This window comes from Nannobrachium achirus, assembly GCF_963921795.1.
Source record: "Nannobrachium achirus genome assembly, chromosome: 4".
In the NCBI taxonomy this organism is placed as follows: Eukaryota; Metazoa; Chordata; class Actinopteri; order Myctophiformes; family Myctophidae; genus Nannobrachium; species Nannobrachium achirus.
Genome location: NC_137813.1, coordinates 15,761,292 through 15,781,117, shown reverse-complemented (window position 1 = coordinate 15,781,117; position 19,826 = coordinate 15,761,292). Strand labels below are relative to the sequence as shown.

Here is a 19,826-nt window from a genome sequence, read left to right as displayed (position 1 = left end):
TAATGTCACTAATGTATTTGTACAGGTAGGCCTATATGGGCACTTTGCTAAGGCTTGTGGACCTGGGTTATTTATACTTAGGTGAGTGCCGAATTGCGCACCGAAAACAGCCAATCTACAAGCCGTGAGCTTTTAGAGCTGCTATTTTCAGTGTGCAGTTAGTGCAGCACACACAGAAGTATAACACAGGCTTTATACAGTAGTCTTTGTGGCTCTTAGCAATAGAATTCTCTATTTAGCTGTATCCTATTTTTGACTGGTATCATAATTTGATACTATAATGTATCCGTTTTTGCAATGTACTGTGAACTTTAGTTCAATTCTGCTGTCTTAGTCCAGGCACCATACTGAGTGCTAGGGTGCCTGTTCGATGTACATACTGCTTTTAGCAACACTATGAAGTAGCACCCAGTCCACTTCTCCATATAACCACATGAACCCTAGCGTCCCTATATCTGGGCATAATAGGTGAACATTCTGCGAAAAATAAGAGAACATTCGGTGAAAATATGCGAACATTCGACGAAAATATTGGATATACAAGCTCACAACGTTGCATTGCAACATGTTGTGAGTTTGTAGATTGCCTATTATCGCTATTAGACATACAACTAAGTATATAGGATTTAAGTGGTTAATATTCATGTCTATATAGGTAACTGAGCAAAGTTGCATAATTATTTCCCATCATTTTCCTTTTTTCTTAATTGTAAAGTACATGTCATTAAAAAAAACAAAAAAACAATCCAAGCACAAAGAATATTAAAAATTAACAAAATAAATAAAATAAAACGACAACATCAGAATATAAGGGTGGGTGGGAAAAAACATAAACCAACTATAATTTTTTAACACTTCTCTCAGAGAAGCCAGGCAAGTTCAAGTGGTCACGGTAAAACTATAGGCCCATGCCACAAATTGGTTCACAATTAAACTTTAGTTAATCGTCTTCAAAATAAAACATTAAGTTCTGGGGGGCAAACCTTTCACCGACATCACTCTCGTAAGAGCGTCCCACCTGTTTAAATAAATAAAAGCTATACTGAATTCTGATATCTATATCCTAAACCACTTCACGTCCTCGGGCAGTTTTCCCTTCAAGGGACTGCAAAGCTCTTCCTGAGAGCTTCGGCGCTCTCTCTTATACACACAAACACACAAACACACACACACACACACACACACACACACAGACGCAAGCACGTAAGCGCACACGCACGCATGCACGCACGCACACACACACACACACCCTGTCACAAAGGACTTCTAAGGCTCTTATGATGTTCTTAACCCATTTAGGCCTAGAATTATTGAATGCTTTAACCAGTGAAAAATAGCAGATATACAAGCTCACAGCACGGCACCGAGTGCCGCGCTGCGAGCTTGTAGATCTGCTATTTTTGAAAAAGTCGTGAAAATTTGTGCAAATCTTTGACTATATGTATTTTCAAAGCGAACTTTTGTAACTCATATTTTGCTTCTGGGGGGTCCCTGGAACTAAATATTTTGAGATGCGGGTCCGTGGCCAAATGCATGTCATTTTGGGGGTCCTTCACGTGAAAAGGTTTGAGAACCACTGACATAGTAGTCTCTCAAGAACAGACCAACTGAGCTCCATTTAAGTGAAAAGGACCTTTTCTTTGACGATGGCTATAGCCAGATTGCTGACATAGAAACATAGGTTTTTCAATAAACCTTAAGAAGGATTCAAAAGACACTTAGAATTGGGTCAAAATTCTAATTTTCAAGATTTTTCAAAAATAGCAGACCTACAAGCTCGCAGCGCGGCACTCGTGCCGCGCTGTGAGCTTGTGTATGTACTATTTTTTCAATAGTTAAAGCATAAAATAATGATACACAATAATGTGTACCCATTCTAAATGGGTTTTTAATACATTAGTCCAACCCCTCCTCCTCGTACTAAAGACAGTTTGTCGTTGTCTCTCGTTAAAAGTGTCCATCTCTCCCTCTTCTTTGACTCTCTCTCTCTCCTCCCTCTCTTCCTATCTCACTGTCTGTCTTCTCTGTGGAATAAGAGGGAGCCAGGAGAAGGAAGTGAGCCACGCCTGCCCGCCAGTGTCTCGTGTCATAGTGGACAGAACCAGTCAGTGCTTGAACATTTCGCCATGTCCTTCAATTTCGTTTCACCCCACAGACCAACACTTAATACACTGTATGCTCCATTGCGCGACAAGCGCCGCAAACAGAAAATAGCAGACCTATAAGCTCTCAGCGGCACGCTTAAAGCTTATAAATCAGCTCCTTTTTTTGGGGCGCACAGCACCGCCACAACGTGAAGCCTGGCTTTAAGCCCTTGTTTGTCCGTCTCTCCCTGAAACTGTCCTGTCCTACTGACTGTCCTGCTGCGCTCTCCCTTCCGCCTGACCCCCCGCCACCACCCACCCTCAGTGCATTTCAGTCTCTCTCTCCGATCCTCCGTGTGCGTTGTAGCCATTGGCCGGGGTCAGGTGGCAGTCCGCACCGCCTGCGCCCTTGGCGGAGGGCGAGGAGCGCGACGTCCTGGTGAAAAGACGGAAAGCGCCCCTGCAGATGAGGCCAAACCAGTAGAGCTGCAGAGCCATGAGGAAGGCAGAGCCCAGGTTGCACTGCCACGGCGCCACCAAGGGGACAGAGTAGAAGGGAATGGAGGCGTACCTGCAACAAAGAGGCCAGAAGGGGGTGCTGTTGTTAAAACCAAGTGCAAGTAACCTGACCGAGCTGCCACTCCACAAATCATATAAAACATGTATAATCACCAGCAACGCTAATCACTTACCTTTAGTCAGCAGTGTTTCCCATACTCAACATTGTGGTGGTCCAGGGGGAAATTCATTATATCTAGACTATGTTTTTGTTATAATATTTTAATATTCTTAAAAAAGAAAAAGAAATATATATATTACCCTATATCCTACTAATAAACGACAGAATTTCTGTCCAGTGCCCACATTTGGAGATAACGGACATCACTGACACCGCCGCCTGTACTGCACATGCGTCGCCGCCAAGGTTTGGATAGACAATCTACAGTACAAGCTCACAAGATGCGACGCCTTGTGAGCTTGTAGATCTACTATTTTCAAAGAACTTTAATACATTTTAAAACATGTGAAACGGGACATTCTACGTAACGAGTACTTTTACTTTTGAACTTTAAGTAGATTTTGATACCAATAATTTTGTACTTTTAGTAAGTAAATATAAAATTCTGAACGTTTACTTGAAACAGAGTATTTTCTGCATTGCAGTATTGGCACTTGTAGGCTACTTATGTAAAATATTTTAGGAATTCTTTCACCACGGCACATGACCAACATACAGTATGAGTGAATTGCATGTTTGACACCCTTACCTGACGTAATCAACTGAAAAAGCAGAACAGTACTTTGTAACTATAATCCATTTACAGTTTTGTCATTTAGCAGACACTCTTATCCAGAGCAAGAAAGTGCAAGTAAAGGTCAGAAGTGCGAGTAAATGAATCCCCTAGTCAACAAACAGCAGGGTAAATGGTCTCTATAAGGTGCCGGGCCTGCCGGCTACACGGAGCTGGAAATTTCTGAAGATAGACATTTTTTTATGCTGTTGGGGCTTGCAGCCACACAAAGCTGGATATTTTTGCCGCGAAGCTGGATATTTTTTAAACAGGATAAATAAGTGGAGACATTGAAAAATATCTGGATATCTGGATCCGTGTATACATGGAACCCGGATATCTCTGACGACTTAACTGTGTGTGTGCTTGTCCCCCTAGTGGAGGTCTGGGGACTCAGATTATTTTAGACCTAGATATCTTTGCCATGTGGACCTAGATATTTCTCTATCTGAAAAACCGGGATATATGAAAAATCCAGCTCCGTGTAGCCTAGGCCTTAACCCAAAGACCTGAGGCTTCCGATTCTACAAATGCCTTGTAAAGCACACAAGTTCTCACACTTTGTCTTGCCAGGGACCCTCAAATTGAGTTTAGAAGAAAATGCAAAATGGTGGGAAATCTGTGAGTCAAAACATATATATATATTTGTCAGTATAAAAAATAGCACATGTACAAGCTCGCAGCATGGCACGAAGTGACACGCTGTGAGCTTGTAGATCTGCTATTTTTTAATAGCCGACGCCGGAATCTAAAATGATACAGATACTTTCCCGGTTTAAATGGGTTAAGTGGAGTTCAAAGAAAATGTATTAACAAGGATTCCAGGTAACAAACGCTCCTTCTATCTGTCAAAACAACATGCTACATTATCAGTATTAAATATATATAATATAAGTGACTCTGGGCTTGTTTTCCTATAAAGTCGCTTCAGTTTAACTACGGCGCATATTCAAACAAAACCATAGCAACTAATTAGGCTTAACGTCCTCTGATCAGATCAAAGCGTATCACCTCAGACCTCTGGTAAAAGTTGCAAGAAAATAAAAACAGGATTCAATGTTAGGTAAGGTCAGAACAACAGCCACCCTGTATGCAATCATTCTGATCCAATCACTGTTGTGATCAAAGAAGACCCCAAGAAGAAAGAAGCACTGTAACTGTGGTACAAATGAGGACAAATCATAGCCGAGAGAAGACAAAGAGAAGCTGATTAACTGAGCAAATAAAAACTCAGAAAGTACTGCTCAGGCTGACACGACCAGTGACCACCACACCATCTAAGAAGTCGAACCACGGTCCTCTGGGCTCAAACAAGCACCAACTCTCTTTGGATTTAGATCTCTTTACAGGTTGCCGGGATCAAGACCACCTTACACTCTGTTGTGTCTTTGTGTCTGAAAAAGGTGAGTTATATTAAAGGAGTAGTTCACCCTCAAAATGATTTTTTTTCCTATTGATTACTCACGCCATGGAGAGTAGAGATCAATAATATTTTTTTGGTTTTTGTCACATTCCTAGGACAAAAATTTTATTCGAGTAAATTTACCCCCATTGATTCCGGATGATGACCCGTTTCGAAACGGGTCCCCATCCGGAATGAATGGGGGTACATTTATTGTTATCACATTTTTGTCTTAGGAATGCGACAAAAAACTAAAAATATTATTGAACTCTACTCTCCATGGCGTGAGTAATCAATAGAAAAAAAAGTCATTTTGGGGGTGAACTACTCCTTTAATGCTATTTGTTGTAGCAGCACATTCATCCATCCATTTGATACCGTACAGATACTGTGAAAAAGCAATGTGGTAGCCGGTCTTCCATTCAAATATATCCTTGTCTGTGCCGACCATTGAAAAAGTAATGCCATAACTTAACATTTAACTCAACAAATCAAGAGTTCTGGTAGTCCTGAGCCAGAGGGATGAGTTTAATGTTTTAGGTCCAGTGAATATTCCAAAGAAAATGTTAAAAGTTATCACCTGTATCACACAATACTTATTTGATTAAATTAAAATGGCTCAAACAATTTGTGTAAAATCACCACTGGCCACTGTTATCATTAGGAAAACAATCGATACAAGCTATCGCGTGGTGAGTGTGGTGAGCTTGTGGATCTGCTATTTCTGCTAAATGTTTGCAAATGTTATGGCATAATGCAAATGTTTATGCTGCTGTTCAAGTGGTAAAAGAATGGATAGCACATTTAATGAACATTCTTCTCCACAGCCTGACACGTATCCTGCAGTCCCTGCACCACAGCTGTGAAGATGAAACTTCGCACCTGCAGTATAGAGATTCACAACAACATATCTGGGCCCTACGCCCTTGCCAACCCAAGGTAACGTATCATGTCTGTTGTCTAAGTAAATGTCTGTGGGCCTTTTGTATCATATATTAATCATTCTGTATCTCTGAAACTCCAAAATGTACATTTTTCAGGAATTGAAAAAAAAAAAAAAAAAAAAACATCTAGCTCAAGTGGAGTTAGGAGGTAAAAAAAAATTAAAAAAAAAACATCTAGCTCAAGTGGAGTTTTGGCCGAAGCGTTTTCTTTCTTTTTTAAGATTTGTTTTTAGGCTTTTTATGCCTTTATTTGATAGGATAGTAGACTGACAGAAAATGGGGAGAGAGATGGGGAATGACATGTAGCAAAGGTCGTCGGGATCGGGAATCGAACCGGCGACACCAGCAGGCATCATAGCCTGGTATGTGGTATGTGCCTTGACCCTAGACCAACGGGCTCCCCTGGCCGAAGCATTTTGACTACTTTTCAATATGTTTTTAACCAATACACCAACATAAAGGGTGTTCAATAGCACTGATTTTTGAAGAAAAAAAAAGTTAGCTGGTTTCTGCCGGACAGCGACGATATAAATAATTCATGATATATACGTACATCGTGGTACATAATATATTCATTATAAATGAACACTTCTACTGGTTACTTCATGAAGGACTTACTATAAGGAATGGCATCGATCTGTCCTGTGGACATGAATCCTTTTCTGCATGCTAGGGAAAATGTTAGCTTATTATTGCAGCAGAGCTGTAAATAAGATCTCTGCCAATATTCTTTGGGCACAAAATCAATAATCTGTTCTGCACAGTGAAATCCTGAACTGAGAGTATACACCAAATGGACCCATAAGGTTCCATTTGGTGCAGAGGTAAAAAATAAAAAAAGCGAACCAAGTACAGAGCTGAAGTATTTGGTTGACCAGAAAATATTAAAATATAAAAATGTATCTCACGTATGTCCAGTGGCGTAAAGTAACTAAGTATTTCTGCATTGCAGTATTGGTAATTTCACTAAAACGTTTGACTACTTTTTTCCCCATCACTTGTGTACGCTATGTCCACTCAGGGTGTTCATAGAGAAAGGCTTCTGCGGGGTGCCACTGCCACCGGCCGTGGGTCCCTGTTCGACGGGCAGCGCCTTTTTCAACAAGGCGGCGGGCATGGCCGGCTGCGCGGGCGTCTTCACCTACGACCTGGTCAACCCCGAGGACCCCGGCGGCCGCGCCGACGTCCTGGCCGCCATGTTCTCCGTGCCCTACGACCGCAAGCTCTACTCCAACTGGTTCGCGGTGGGCATCTTCGGCGGAGACGCGCCGTGCGACGGCATCCTCTACGATATCATGTACGACGGCGCGCCGGGCAACGACTTTCTCCGGCGGAAGGCGGGCGGCTCCTGCACCATTGAGTATTCAGGGGATTACGTCACCACAGGGGCCTACATGACGGATTCGGGCGAGGCCGAGTTGAGGGTAGTCGTCAACAACACTGGCTTTAACGTTTAAAGCAGACACACACACACACACACACACACACACACACACACACACACACACACACACACACACACACACACACACACACACACACACACACACACACACACACAGTAGAGGGAGGGGGCCAGAGGACATACCTGCCGTACGCGTAGTAGAGGTAAGGGAAGAGCAGCACTCGGCAACTGAAGAAAGTGACCAGCATGACGGCTCCGTTCACTTTGTGGAGGAGAGTGTTCTGCTTCTTATACTGACCAGAGGAGTACACCATGTGGAGAGAGAGAGAGAGAGAGAGAGAGAGAGAGAGAGAGAGAGAGAGAGAGAGAGAGAGAGAGATACATGGCGCATGTGAGAGAGAATTCACACTCATTCGTTTTTTCTGTCTTAGTTTTGCTGTTTTCGTTTCACACTGCTGGTCCCCTTTGTAAGCTTGCATTATTTTGCATCGTTCTTATTGATCTTTTAATGTATGTTAACAATCTCTTTCGATTCTAAATGTGTTTCTTTCTTTTCTTGCACAATACGTTGTTTTCTTTAGATATGTATTGCTTCACTTCCCAATGTATGAATGAATGGACCATTGTAAAGCAGTTTGAGTTTGCAACTTTGCAAACTTTTTTGTTGTTTGTTTGGCTTGATAACTTTTTGATCATCTCTCGTTAGTAACTAAAACTAAGGGAGGGTACTACGTTGATGATAGATTTTGTTGCTGTATGATTTCATTGACACTGTGAAGATGATGAAATAAACTAAACTAAACTAAAACTAAATCAAAATGTGTCGTCTAAACCGACGCTGCTGTATGAATGGGAGAGTGAGACGTAAGGGGGCGGGGCTGCCATGTGGACACATTACCTGGATCAGGACTTTGCCAAGACACACGGACGGCGTACTGAGTTCAGCCAGGAACAAGACACCCTGGAAGTAGTCTCCTCTTCCCTGCCTCAAGAACTGAAGGGAGAGAGAGAGAGAGAGAGAGAGAGACAGACAGACAGACAGACAGACAGACAGACAGACAGACAGACAGACAGACAGACAGACAGACAGACAGACAGACAGACAGACAGACAGACAGAGTAATTAACCACGGGAATAGCAGATCTACACGCTCAGAACTTGTCACACCTTAAATTGTTTTTGGTAAAAAAGTTAAAGCTCATTGGTAATCAGAAAACGTTTTTTCTTTCTTTTCTTTTTTTTCAAATGTAATAAATATTCTAAGTTTTGGTTCTGACAGGATAAAACAAATGGTGGTGTACGGCTCAAAAAGGGTTGAAAACCACTGCCCTGAAGTAAACTTTAAAGGAAAACATTTAGGAATTGGACCACTAAAGGGAAACACACGTAGATCTGCTATTTTAGAAGTGTCTTTGAATATTTTTGATCCGATTCTACAAATGTCTTCTAAATCCTTCTAGGGTTTCGATCATCAGCGCTTCTCAAACTTTTTCATGCCCCCAAAATTACATGTATTTGGCCGCGGACCCCCATCTCAAAATAAGTTGTTCCAGGGACCCCCAGAAGCAGAGATTTGAGTACAAAAGTTTGCTGTGAAAAATACATATTCAAAGATTTGCAAAAAAAAAAACACGATTTTTCAAAAATAGCAGATTTACAAGCTCGGTGAGCTTGTAAATCTGCTATTTTATAATTCCAGGATTGTGGAAAAAACCCAAAAGGTTCCCATGCAGCCCTAGTAGTATATCGTCACTGTCGGGCAGAAACCTCGTATCTCCAAGTTTCAAATTTGTACGTTCTTTCCCAAAGTAAAGCCCTGCTTCATCATACAAGGCCGTCGCACAAAAGTAGTGAAAACAGCAGATCTACAAGCACACAACGCCTCGCGGTGCGAGGCGTTGTGTGCTTGTAGATCGGCTGTTTTCACTAGTTTAAGTCATTTTTAAAATGATAATGCGAAACGAACAGTTTTGGACATACAAGGTTTTCACCAGACAACGACGATATGTACGGTTGACCCCACACTGACCACAGAAGCAGGGAAGCATCCGGCCACCATGAAGACGTGGTGCAGCACCATGAGCAGCTCGCGCCGCAGGTAGCCCGGCACGGCGGCGCCCATGGAGCCGCCGCGGGCGCCGCCACCGTCCTCCCCGCCGTGCCCCTTGACCTGCAGCTTGTGCCAGTAGCACAGGAACATGGCGTAGATGTCGTAGGCGAAGTAGGGCGTGGCGAACAGGATGTAGCCGTTGGCCAGCCAGTGGCTGAGGAGGAGGAGGAGGAAGGGAGAAAAAGAGAAGGGAAAGTTTTGACTTTGCCGGTCATCTCCTCCTGCGTTATTGCCTAATACTGTCTTGCCTCAACAGCACCCCCCTCTGGCATGTCTCCGAAATGGGTTCTTAAATGTGGTTCTTAAAAAGGATCCTGGCTAATAAGCCTTATGGGTTATAATCAGGCTTGTCAATGCTCCTGGATTCCCCAGGAGTCTCCTGGATTTTGACCCCATCTCCTGGGAATCTCCTGGATTGGCAAATCTCATGGATTTCTCCTGGATTTGGTATCAAACTTATTCACCAGAACACAGTAAATTACATCTACTATGTTCATTTATTTATGGGGGAGGACCCCCAGACCCCCCGCTTTAGGGGTAGGGCCAATGCATGCAAGAAAAATCATACAGATATTCACCTAGATGAAAAGTCATTATTAAAGATGTCTTACTTTGCTTATGTATCAAATCTATACACCTACATTTGGCATTTTAAGGCTGAAATTGTACCCATGCTAGTAAAGCAAGCCTGATAAATGTATCAAACATGCACAAAATTCAACAAAACACAGAAAAATATATCTATTAATACGTTTTGGGGAGAGGACCCCCAGAACCAGGTTGGGGAGTCCTTTGCACCCCCCAAAAAATAAATCTCCTGGATTCTGACAGTCCAATGTTGACAACCCTGATTATAATTGCCCTACAATTCAAAACACATTACATTTATTTCACTCAATCCAATCCAATGTATTTATATAGCACATTTTACAAACACAGGGTTACCAAAGTGCAAAAAATAGAAAATACATAAAACAATCAAGAAAAGTAATATCTGTAGATAGTAAGAATTTTGATAAAAATAAAGTAAGATAAATACAATTATAATAAAAAACATAAACATAAAAAACATTAAAAAAGTAAATAAAAGCATCAGCTATCAGCAGGAAACATCAGTTCAAGCTGGATTAAAAGCCAAAGTAAAAAGATGGGACTTAAGGCGGCATTTAAAAGTTTCAACAGCCGTTTTGATATGGAAAGATAGCAAATGTAGGGCTTCAACAGAAAAGGCGCGGTCCCCTTTAGTTTCCAACTTTGTCTTTGGGACAATAAGTGAACTTATTTCTGAGTTGCAGATCTTACGGCCCTAGACGTAAGAGGTCAGAGAGGTACTGGGGTGCCAGCCTGCTTAAAAGCAAACAGTAACATATTTAGATTAATTCTAAGACTAACAGGAAGCCAATGGAGAGCGGCCAGGACTGGAGTGATGTGATCATACTCTCCGGTTCCCGGTTAAAAGGCGTGCTGCAGCATTTTGGACAAACCGCAATCGTGAGATAGAGGCCTGGTTTGCACCCACATAGAGAGCATTGCAGTAGTCCAAACGGGTTGAGATAAAAGCATGTATAACTCGCTCTAGATCCTTAAAAAACAAAACAGATTTAATTTGAGATAAAAGCCTCAAATGATAAAAAACTAGATCTAACCACAGCGTTTATCTGCTTATCAAGTTTAAAAGGATTATCCATTTTTACTACCAGGTTTGAGACCACAGTACCACGTAGGGTTGCAGTGGACCCAGGTCTAAGGCCGAACTCAGACATACGCGTGAGACATCTTCTCTGTATCGTTTGAGAATGAGGGGGGAGGGGAAAGTCCAATGCATTTTCTATCTAAGTCACGTGGTTTCATGTCGTTGCCATGTCTCTTGCTCAACCGAAGGCTGTCTTTTGGCCAAGAGACACGGCAACAACAACAAAAAACACGTGACCTTCATTGACGATGAATTGGGCCCCCTCCCCCACTCATTCTCAGACACTCATTCTCAGACGATACGGACACGATAGCTGTCGCAACTGTCTGTAGCGCGCCTAAGGGGGGAGCATTGGAGATGGCACCTGGCCCAAACCCAGCATGTTGTTTTGTTTAGATTTGTGAAGTGTCAAATGGCAATAGAAATCATAAAAAGGAATGTCTCCTAGATCAAACTCAGGTCAATGCAATCAATGTTAGTGTCACACACACGCACGCACGCACGCACGCACGCACGCACGCACGCACGCACGCACGCACGCACGCACGCACGCACGCACAGCACGCACGCACGCACGCACGCACGCACGCACGCACGCACACACACACACACACACACACACACACACACACACACACACACACACACACACACACACACACACACACACACACACACACACACACACACAACGTAGCGTAGTACACAACATGCAGCACAGAATATGAACGAAGGATGTATTCCACAGGTTTCAAAACGTGACCAGGGAGTTCGTTCTTCGTAATAAGATGCAGTGATTTGTTAATCAAATGGGGCTCCAGCTCCAGTCAGTCCTCTCCGTTTTGACTGGGAAATGAGAGGCCCGGCAGCCCCCCCCCCCCCCCCCCCCCCAACCCCCGCCGCCCCCCCCCCCCCCCCCCCCCCCCCCCCCCCCGCCCAACCTCGTTAGCCATGGGGCCCATCAATCGTCCTCCCCTCACTCGGTCTATCGCTTACAGTTTTGGGACTTTGGTCCTGTACGTACTCATTGCTTTTGACAGACTAGAGTCTCCCCTTCGCTCTCTGGCCATCTTAGAGGCACTAAAATAGCCCTTGTCACTGCTGGCTAATTAGGCTGAGATCTGAATTAGATTAGGTGGGAGGGGACTGTGTAAGCCACGAGAGGCTACGGCGACTTCGTTCATGGGCACAAGCTTGCGTGTGGCCACATGCTGCGCAAAGTAAACAAGCCCAAAGAGCTGCAGAGAGAGAGAGAGAGAGAGAGATACTCTCCTGGCGCTCTCTCTCTCTAAGTAGCTCTGACATTACAAGCATTAACATTTGAAGAAATATAAATCATGATTTGTACTCAGTGTTTGTGTCAGTGTCAGGCGCTGAACAGATATATAAGCGATATACAATGCGATCAGCATTCTTTCTGTGCTAACAGCAAAGTGAGAGAAAACAGGTTGGCCCAAGCAACATGGGACCAACGGTTTTAACCTTTTTTTTTTTCTTTGTGTATTTTATTATTATAAGAAAAGAAAGTTGATTTCTGTCTATTCCCCCTGAAAAGCAAGTTAAATCACTTAGAAAAGCACTATATAAATCTGAGTATTGTTGTTGTTATTATTATCATCATTAGCACTTTTTTTAATATATATTTATGGGACTTGTCTGCCTTTTATTACAGTGGAGATGGACAGGAAACGGGGAGAGAGATGCAGTAAAGATCGTCTGGAACGGGACTCGAACCCGTGATGCACTGAAGTCAGACTACCTTAGAGCCTAGGTGCCCGGACCGCCAAGTCGTGATCCGGGCCCTGACTAGGCCTGTCACAATTATTACATGTTGAAAAATGTTCATATATTTTCAAACATGTTCAAAAATAGTGGAAATAGCAGATCTACAAGCTCACAACGCGTCATGATGCGACACGTAGATCTGCTATTTCCACGATCAATGTTCTTTTTTAAGTATAAACTTTGTATATTTAGGTTTATGTGTCATATCTGCCATGTGCAACTTCAAATCCTAAAAGACAGAAATGTAATTGTCACCGACACAAAAACACAATTAAATCGTTAGTCGCAATTAATTCAGTGATAATTAATCGTCATGTAAAATGCATGTAGAGGAACTTTCATACTTACTGGTCGTTCATGACATCCTTACAGGAAGACATGATGATGCAACCTGCTGAGGAGGCCATCACAGCCTGGATGGAAGACACCACTCTGACAAGAAGAAAACGTTTTGTTTAGTTTTAGTCATGGTCTTTAGAATGAAATTGCATTTAGTTTCACTCCTAGTTTGGTCATCTGGAATGTTTTGGTTTTAGTCCACTGAATATGAATTTTCAATTCAAATGAGCTTTGTTGGCATGAGAAAACATACGTCTTCATTGCTAAAGCAAGTGTCCAAAATACAATAAAAACAGTTGAAAATGGTGTGCGTATAATTATATACAGTTGGATGGGGTACAGCATTGTGTAAACAGAGCTATGTCACATTGTGTCATTACATAAATATATACAGGGTATAAACAAAGCTTTTTGAAACAAATGGCAGCATTTATTTTATCATACGATTTTAGTCGACTAAATATACAGTTTATTTTGTTGACAAAAATGTATTTTGGGGGGACTTGAAGGCATCGTAATGCCTGACACTTGGTTGTATTCTTGATTATCTATTCAGTATGTATTTTCCTTGCAATGTATGTAGCATTCTGACATTCACTGAATGGAAAGTGCAATAGGCCTAAAAAAAATATTATTAATATTATTAGTATGCTGAAAATACAGCACAACACTGCTGGCACAACCAAACTTGTCTTTTTAGCGGGGCAGTTAAGGAGAACAATACTTCAGTTCTGGAAAGAAGCACCAAAATTTTACAGAGTGTACCTCTTGGGTCATTCTTTAGAAAAATCACATTAGACACTTAATTTTCAAAATGGCCGCCAGTTTTAAAGATGGCCGCCTTTTCGGATATGTTTTACAGGACGCCAGCCAGTTAATATCGAATTTTCATAATATTAAAGTTGTTTTGTAGGTTTTAAAACATCCAGAGTTCATTTATTACACTTTTAAAGCAGCCAGAATAACCTTTCTGACTTTTGGTTGGGGTCTTTCCTCACCTGGGACCACCTGGACAGACCCCTGAGCCTATTTCAGTAATCGCTCTGCTCCTGCTCCAGAACAATGTTAAATTAGATCTGAAATATGCTCTGAAATAAAAAAATGACTGGTAGCAAATAACAGAGGTCTTCCACGGGGGGTCCGGGACCCCTGGGGGGGATCCTCAGATCTACTACAGGGGGCCTGCCAAATCTGAATTTATTTTTGAAACTTCGAATGTTTTTATGTATCCTGGTTTTATGTATTGTACTTTGATGGTTTATTACTATTCTCAGTATTATTTATAATGTTTTTTTGTGTTAAACAGTTATGGTTGACAGCTGTTACTGCAGGGATTGCAATAATGAAGGTATTGCAACTTTTCACTTTGGGTGCAGAACATTATTTCCATTTATTGCACTGCACTCACACTGACCACACACACACACACACACACACACACACACACACACACACACACACACACACACACACACACACACACACACACACACACACACCTCTTTGTTATTGTCACCCCAAAACCCTCACCTTATTAGAGCCCATGGTCAATTACGCCCAAAGAGATTCACTACAATACAGTAATTTCAGACATGCAGGATATATTCGTCTTCATCATCATCATCTTCAATGTCCAACCTAATAGTGTTGACACAGTCTCCACCATAGCATAGAGTGAAAGGCAGGTTATTTGAGCAGCTGCACCGTCCCTTACAACCTGCTTTGCAGACACATTTGATGAGCTCAAGTACTGCCTTTGGAGCAGGGAGAGCAAGAAACCTGACTGGAATATACCCTACACTCTCTGAATTCCATCTATTTTCTTCGATTGGTGGAAGCACAGGGTATGGTATGGTCAGGTATGATTTATCCTGCACAGAGTTGGCGCGGAGGTAATGTGGTAGCAGTGCAGCACGAGTTGGAGGTAGCATCTCACCCTCCAAGTTCTTTGACAGAAATAGTTCCCATCTGAGTAATCCCAGGGTTGTTGGACCTTTTGAACTGTAAACATGGCATGCAAAATGTTCCGACTGCAATGTTGCAATCTTTTTGGTGATTCCAACAAATGTTCTTCCCCAGTCAGCACCTGAAAAACTATGTACGCAAAGGAACCCTTGACATTTGTAACATCCAATAACTTGAACTCACTCAAATATATAAATTTCCTTTTTTTGTACCGGAGGCAAGGACTTGATAAGGAATCGGGGTATCAGCCTCTTCATGTGTTTGCACTTCCTCAAAATCATGTCCCTTGATGAAGGTATCCTATTATGATGCCTACTTTGTCATACCTGACAAATTGCCCTGAGCTTCCATCAATTGAAAAAAATAGATGGAATTCAGAGAGTGGAGGGTATGTCCAGTCAGGTTTCTTGCCCTCCCTGCTGCAAAGGCAGTACTTGAGCTCATCAAATGTGGCTGCAAAGCAGGTTACAAGGGACGGTGCAGCTGCTCAAACAATAACCTGCCTTGCACTCTCCTCCCTGCAAATGCTATAGTGGAAACTGTCAACACTATTAGGGAGGACATGTATAGTAGTGAATTTCTTTACAACAACAAAGAGGTGTGTGTGTGTGTTGTGTTGTCAGTGTGAGTGCAGTGCAATAAATGGACATGTTAGACTGCGCGCCCAAAGTGAGAAGTTGCAATACCTTAATTCTTGCAATCCCTGCAGTAACACCTGTGAACCTGTCTAACACACAAAAATGTAATAAATAATACTGAGAATACTAATAAAAACAGTTAAAAAAAGAAAAGAACTTCCCCATCAAGATACGGCAGGCCCCCTGTAGTAACTCTGAGGACCCCCTAGGGGTCCCGGACCCCCTGTGGAAGACCCCTGGGTATTTGCTACTACTCATTTTTGCTTTCAGAGCCCAGTTACAACAAATTTAATGCTTCAGTTATGATCTAATTTAACATTGCTCTGGAGCAGGAGCAATGCGATTACTGAAATAGGCTCAGGGGTCTGTTTGGGGGGTCCCAGGTGAGGAAAGACCCCAACCAAAAGTCAGAAAGGTTATTCTGGCTGCTTTAAAAGTGTAATAAATGAACTCAGGATGTTTTAAAACCTACAAAACAACTCTAATATTATGAACATCGGACATTAACTGGCTGGGGTACTGTTCAGAGGCAGCCATCTTGGAAACATGGCAGCCATTTTGATTTTTCAGTGTCTAATGTGTTTTATCATAGGAACAACCCCTAAGGAGTACTTGTGAAAAGTTTTAGGTTTCTTTCCACTTCTGAAGTATTTTAGTGCAAAAATGCATTTATCTGCCCCGCTATTTAGTTGAACTGGATCTCTTCTCCACTAGACCCTACCTAACATTTCAGTCTAGTTTTTATTTGTTGACAAAATTGTCAATATATTTAGTCTTAGTTTTAGTAGCTAAGAAGCTTAGTTACTATTTATTTTTAACTTGGTTTTCGTCAGTGGAAAAAAGGTAGTCGACGGACATTTTTCGTCATACAGTTCTAGTAGAGGGAAATTTAACACTGCACAGCATCATGTCTACTGTTGTCTGCTAGTAGTGGCATGAAGCCTCAGGGCCTGGGCGCAGGGATACCCCTGGTAGCCTCGCAACGGCCAGACTCTCCCAGGGGAGAAAGGAAGCACATTGGTGATGACGTAGCTCGGGATGGCCTGCGAGGCTATGCCCCTGGGGCCCGCCAATTATTACAGTGTCCAACATCGCAACATGCATTACTATTATTATGCTTAATTTACATCACTGCATGAACCGAAATGAAGTCTTAGAGCAAACATTTTCATTGTCAAGGACACTACCCCCCAAATTGATACCTATTTGCCCATTTGATCACTAATAACCAACAGCATCGAGGAACATTTCGCCAATATAATATAATAGTATAAATAGAAGATCTACAAGCTGTCCCTTGCGTGTCGCAACTTGTCGCAACGTGAGGAAAAACGTAAAAGAAGTATAAAATAGGGTTAAAGTGGTTGAAGACTTCCACGGAACCCACTTTGAGAACCATCTATACTATAATTTTGCGAATGTCTGAGTGAGTGTCTGAGTGAGTGTCTGAGTGTCTGTCACAGCGTTTCTCCTCAGTGGCTGGAGCAATTGATCTGAAATCGCATCACCATAAGCATATGAACACACCTGACATAACTGTGAAGCCCGTTTGTCACTTTCACAAATCATATGCTGTATATTAGCATTTTTATGGTGTATCTACTATCCATTCTGCATCTAGCTTGAGGCACACATCTATTCTGCATCTAGCATGAGGCAAAATGTTTAACCAGCTCTGTGTGTGTGTGTGTGTGTGTGTGTGTGTGTGTGTGTGTGTGTGTGTGTGTGTGTGTGCAGGCAGGCGGGTGTGTGTGCAGGCGGGTGGGCGGGCGGCCTGGGGGGGGGGACAGTATCTCTGTAGCCATTAAACGAAACGGGTTTCTTGCACGGTGTGATACGGTGTGATACGGTGTGCACGGGGCTAACATTGATGCTCCTACAGTACATCATGCAAGCACCAGTTAAAGTTACTTTCCATCCCTCATATACTGCGTGCACAGTGCACATCCCATAACCCACACACTGCACATCATTTTGGAGCTCATATCTTTGAACGGGTAAGGGCTAGTTATTATAAAGCAGTGGTTCTAAACCTTTTCAGGCCGCAACCCCCAAAATAATCATATTTTAATTGGGGACCCCACATCCCCCACCCGTGACGAGCACTAAGAGTTGAGGCATTACATTTCACGGTTCTATTGTGAAAATAGCAGATATACATGCTCACAACGCCTTGAGTTGCGAGCCGTTGTGAGCATGTAGATCAGCTATTTTCGTTTATTTTTGCAATTTCTGCCTCTAATTATTGCCCATTTTGACCAATTTTAGAGGTATTAAAATGTCCTTAAATTGTCGCTTTGGAAATGGCCATGGCCACCCTGTATACACTTAAAATCTATGATGGTTTGTTTACTGTTGAGTGAGAGGACCATGCATGCCGTTGCCGTTGGGGCATTTCGCTAGTTGGCTATGATTCACTTCCGTACCTGACGTTAACTGCCAACCACTTTGCAAATCATAGCATTGTTTTCTCTTACGGGGAGCCATCCATTCATTTAAGTACAGTATAGAAATCACCCTAAAGAGCCTTTAAACAAGCTTGAGATGGTATTTTCTCTCCCTGCTATTCTAATAAAACATTTTGATCGTGTCAAAGGTCATGTCTCACCTGGACACAGGATCTGACACAAATGTTGACCTGATGGTCAAGATTCAATTTATCCCCTGAGCAAGCAAGCATTAGATCAATGATCACGAGGAACGTTACTTAAGGCTGCTTTAAAGGAGCTATAGTCAACTTTTTCATTGTAGGGCCGACTTTGTTTACATCCCTTATCAATCCATAGAAGAGGAATGTAAACAAAGTCAGTCTGACATGGCCAAAATGATTATTTTATCATTATGTTACGCTTTTTGTGGTCATTTTTTAATAGAAACACATGTGTGAAGCTTATTTTTTTATAAAACATTTTCGAAACATTATTTTTATTTTAGCATCCGTTTTTCAAGAAAAAGTTGACTATAGCTCCTTTAACTATTTGTATTTATGATATATATAGTCAATTACAGAGATCTTCTCTGTAGTTACTGCAATTCAGTGCTTTCTCTACAGACAATAAAATAAAATGAAAACATAATACCCTACATGAAGTTAAAATATAGTGGAACCATGCTGTTTGTTTGCAGAAAGGTGCAAGATGCATGAATGATGGTGACCAAAACAAAAGGTTGGCAGCAACCAATATTATAAACTCTTCAAGGTGCTAAAAGAAAAAAAAAATACCATGACTTTTAGTTTTTGCATAATCCTTTTAAAGTATGAATGTTACGTTATCATTCAAATCGTAGGTTTTGTATTTACAATTATTAGGGGACCCACTTGCAATCTCATCATGGGCCCAGCAGTGGGCACTGGCCCACAGGTTGCGAATCACTGGCATAATGCATAGTTTGTATTCTCTATATCAGGGGTTTTCAAATTGGCACCCTGGGGTGCCGCGACAGCAGTCCAGGGGTGCCGCGGGATAATTTGATAATATTTAGAATTTATATGGACACTTAAAACATATATTTAGTATAATTTTATACTTGAAGTACAAAGTTATTTTCTGTCAGTTCTAACCAAAATGGCTATTATTTCAATGTTTTCCTCGCAACATAATCACTAAAATATGCTATAAATATAAGGTGCTAGGAGTGAAAATGATGAATATAATGTAGGGGTGCCTCGGATGAAAAATATTTATAGGGGTGCCCTGAGCCAAAAAGGTTTGAGAACCCCTGCTCTATATCACTGGTTCCCAAACAGTGGGTCGGGATCCATTTGTGGGTCGCGTACACATTGTCATGGGTCACGAGTAAATGTCAAAACATGAAAATAAAAACATATATAGATATAATAATAAAAATCGCTGGCATGAAAAGAGCAAGGCCAAACAACCCTCTAAATATTGATCTGCTTCAGCAGTTATAGGCAGTTTGTCTGTGTGGAGGAGAAGGCTCCATGTGTATCTTTAGGTGTCCATGGACTATCAAGCCTTTTTTTCCAAAATGAATCATAATTTGTGGATTCAAACAAAGAATTAAAACACGGTCTTACCTTGCAGACACAGTGGCGGCATCTCCCTCGCTCCATCCCAGCACGCGCTTCAGGCTGTGCTTAGACAGCAAGAACAGGCCGGGGAAGAAGACGGAACCGGCAGTCATAAGGGCCAACATGGTACCTGTG

The 19,826-nt window shown here is 42.1% G+C and overlaps 1 protein-coding gene across 1 annotated transcript; it reads right to left on the bottom strand.

Annotated features, from left to right (window-relative positions):
* Nucleotides 1–2,405: 2,405 nt before the first annotated feature.
* On the bottom strand, nt 2,406–19,816 carry LOC308282683 (ceramide synthase-like; the record flags this gene model as incomplete). Its single annotated transcript, XM_080723073.1, has 6 exons — nt 2,406–2,655; nt 7,311–7,420; nt 8,026–8,121; nt 9,158–9,392; nt 13,065–13,148; nt 19,698–19,816. The coding sequence occupies 6 exons, from the start codon at nt 19,814–19,816 to the stop codon at nt 2,406–2,408; spliced, it is 894 nt and encodes a 297-aa protein (XP_080579199.1).
* Between the last annotated feature and the right edge of the window lie 10 nt (nt 19,817–19,826).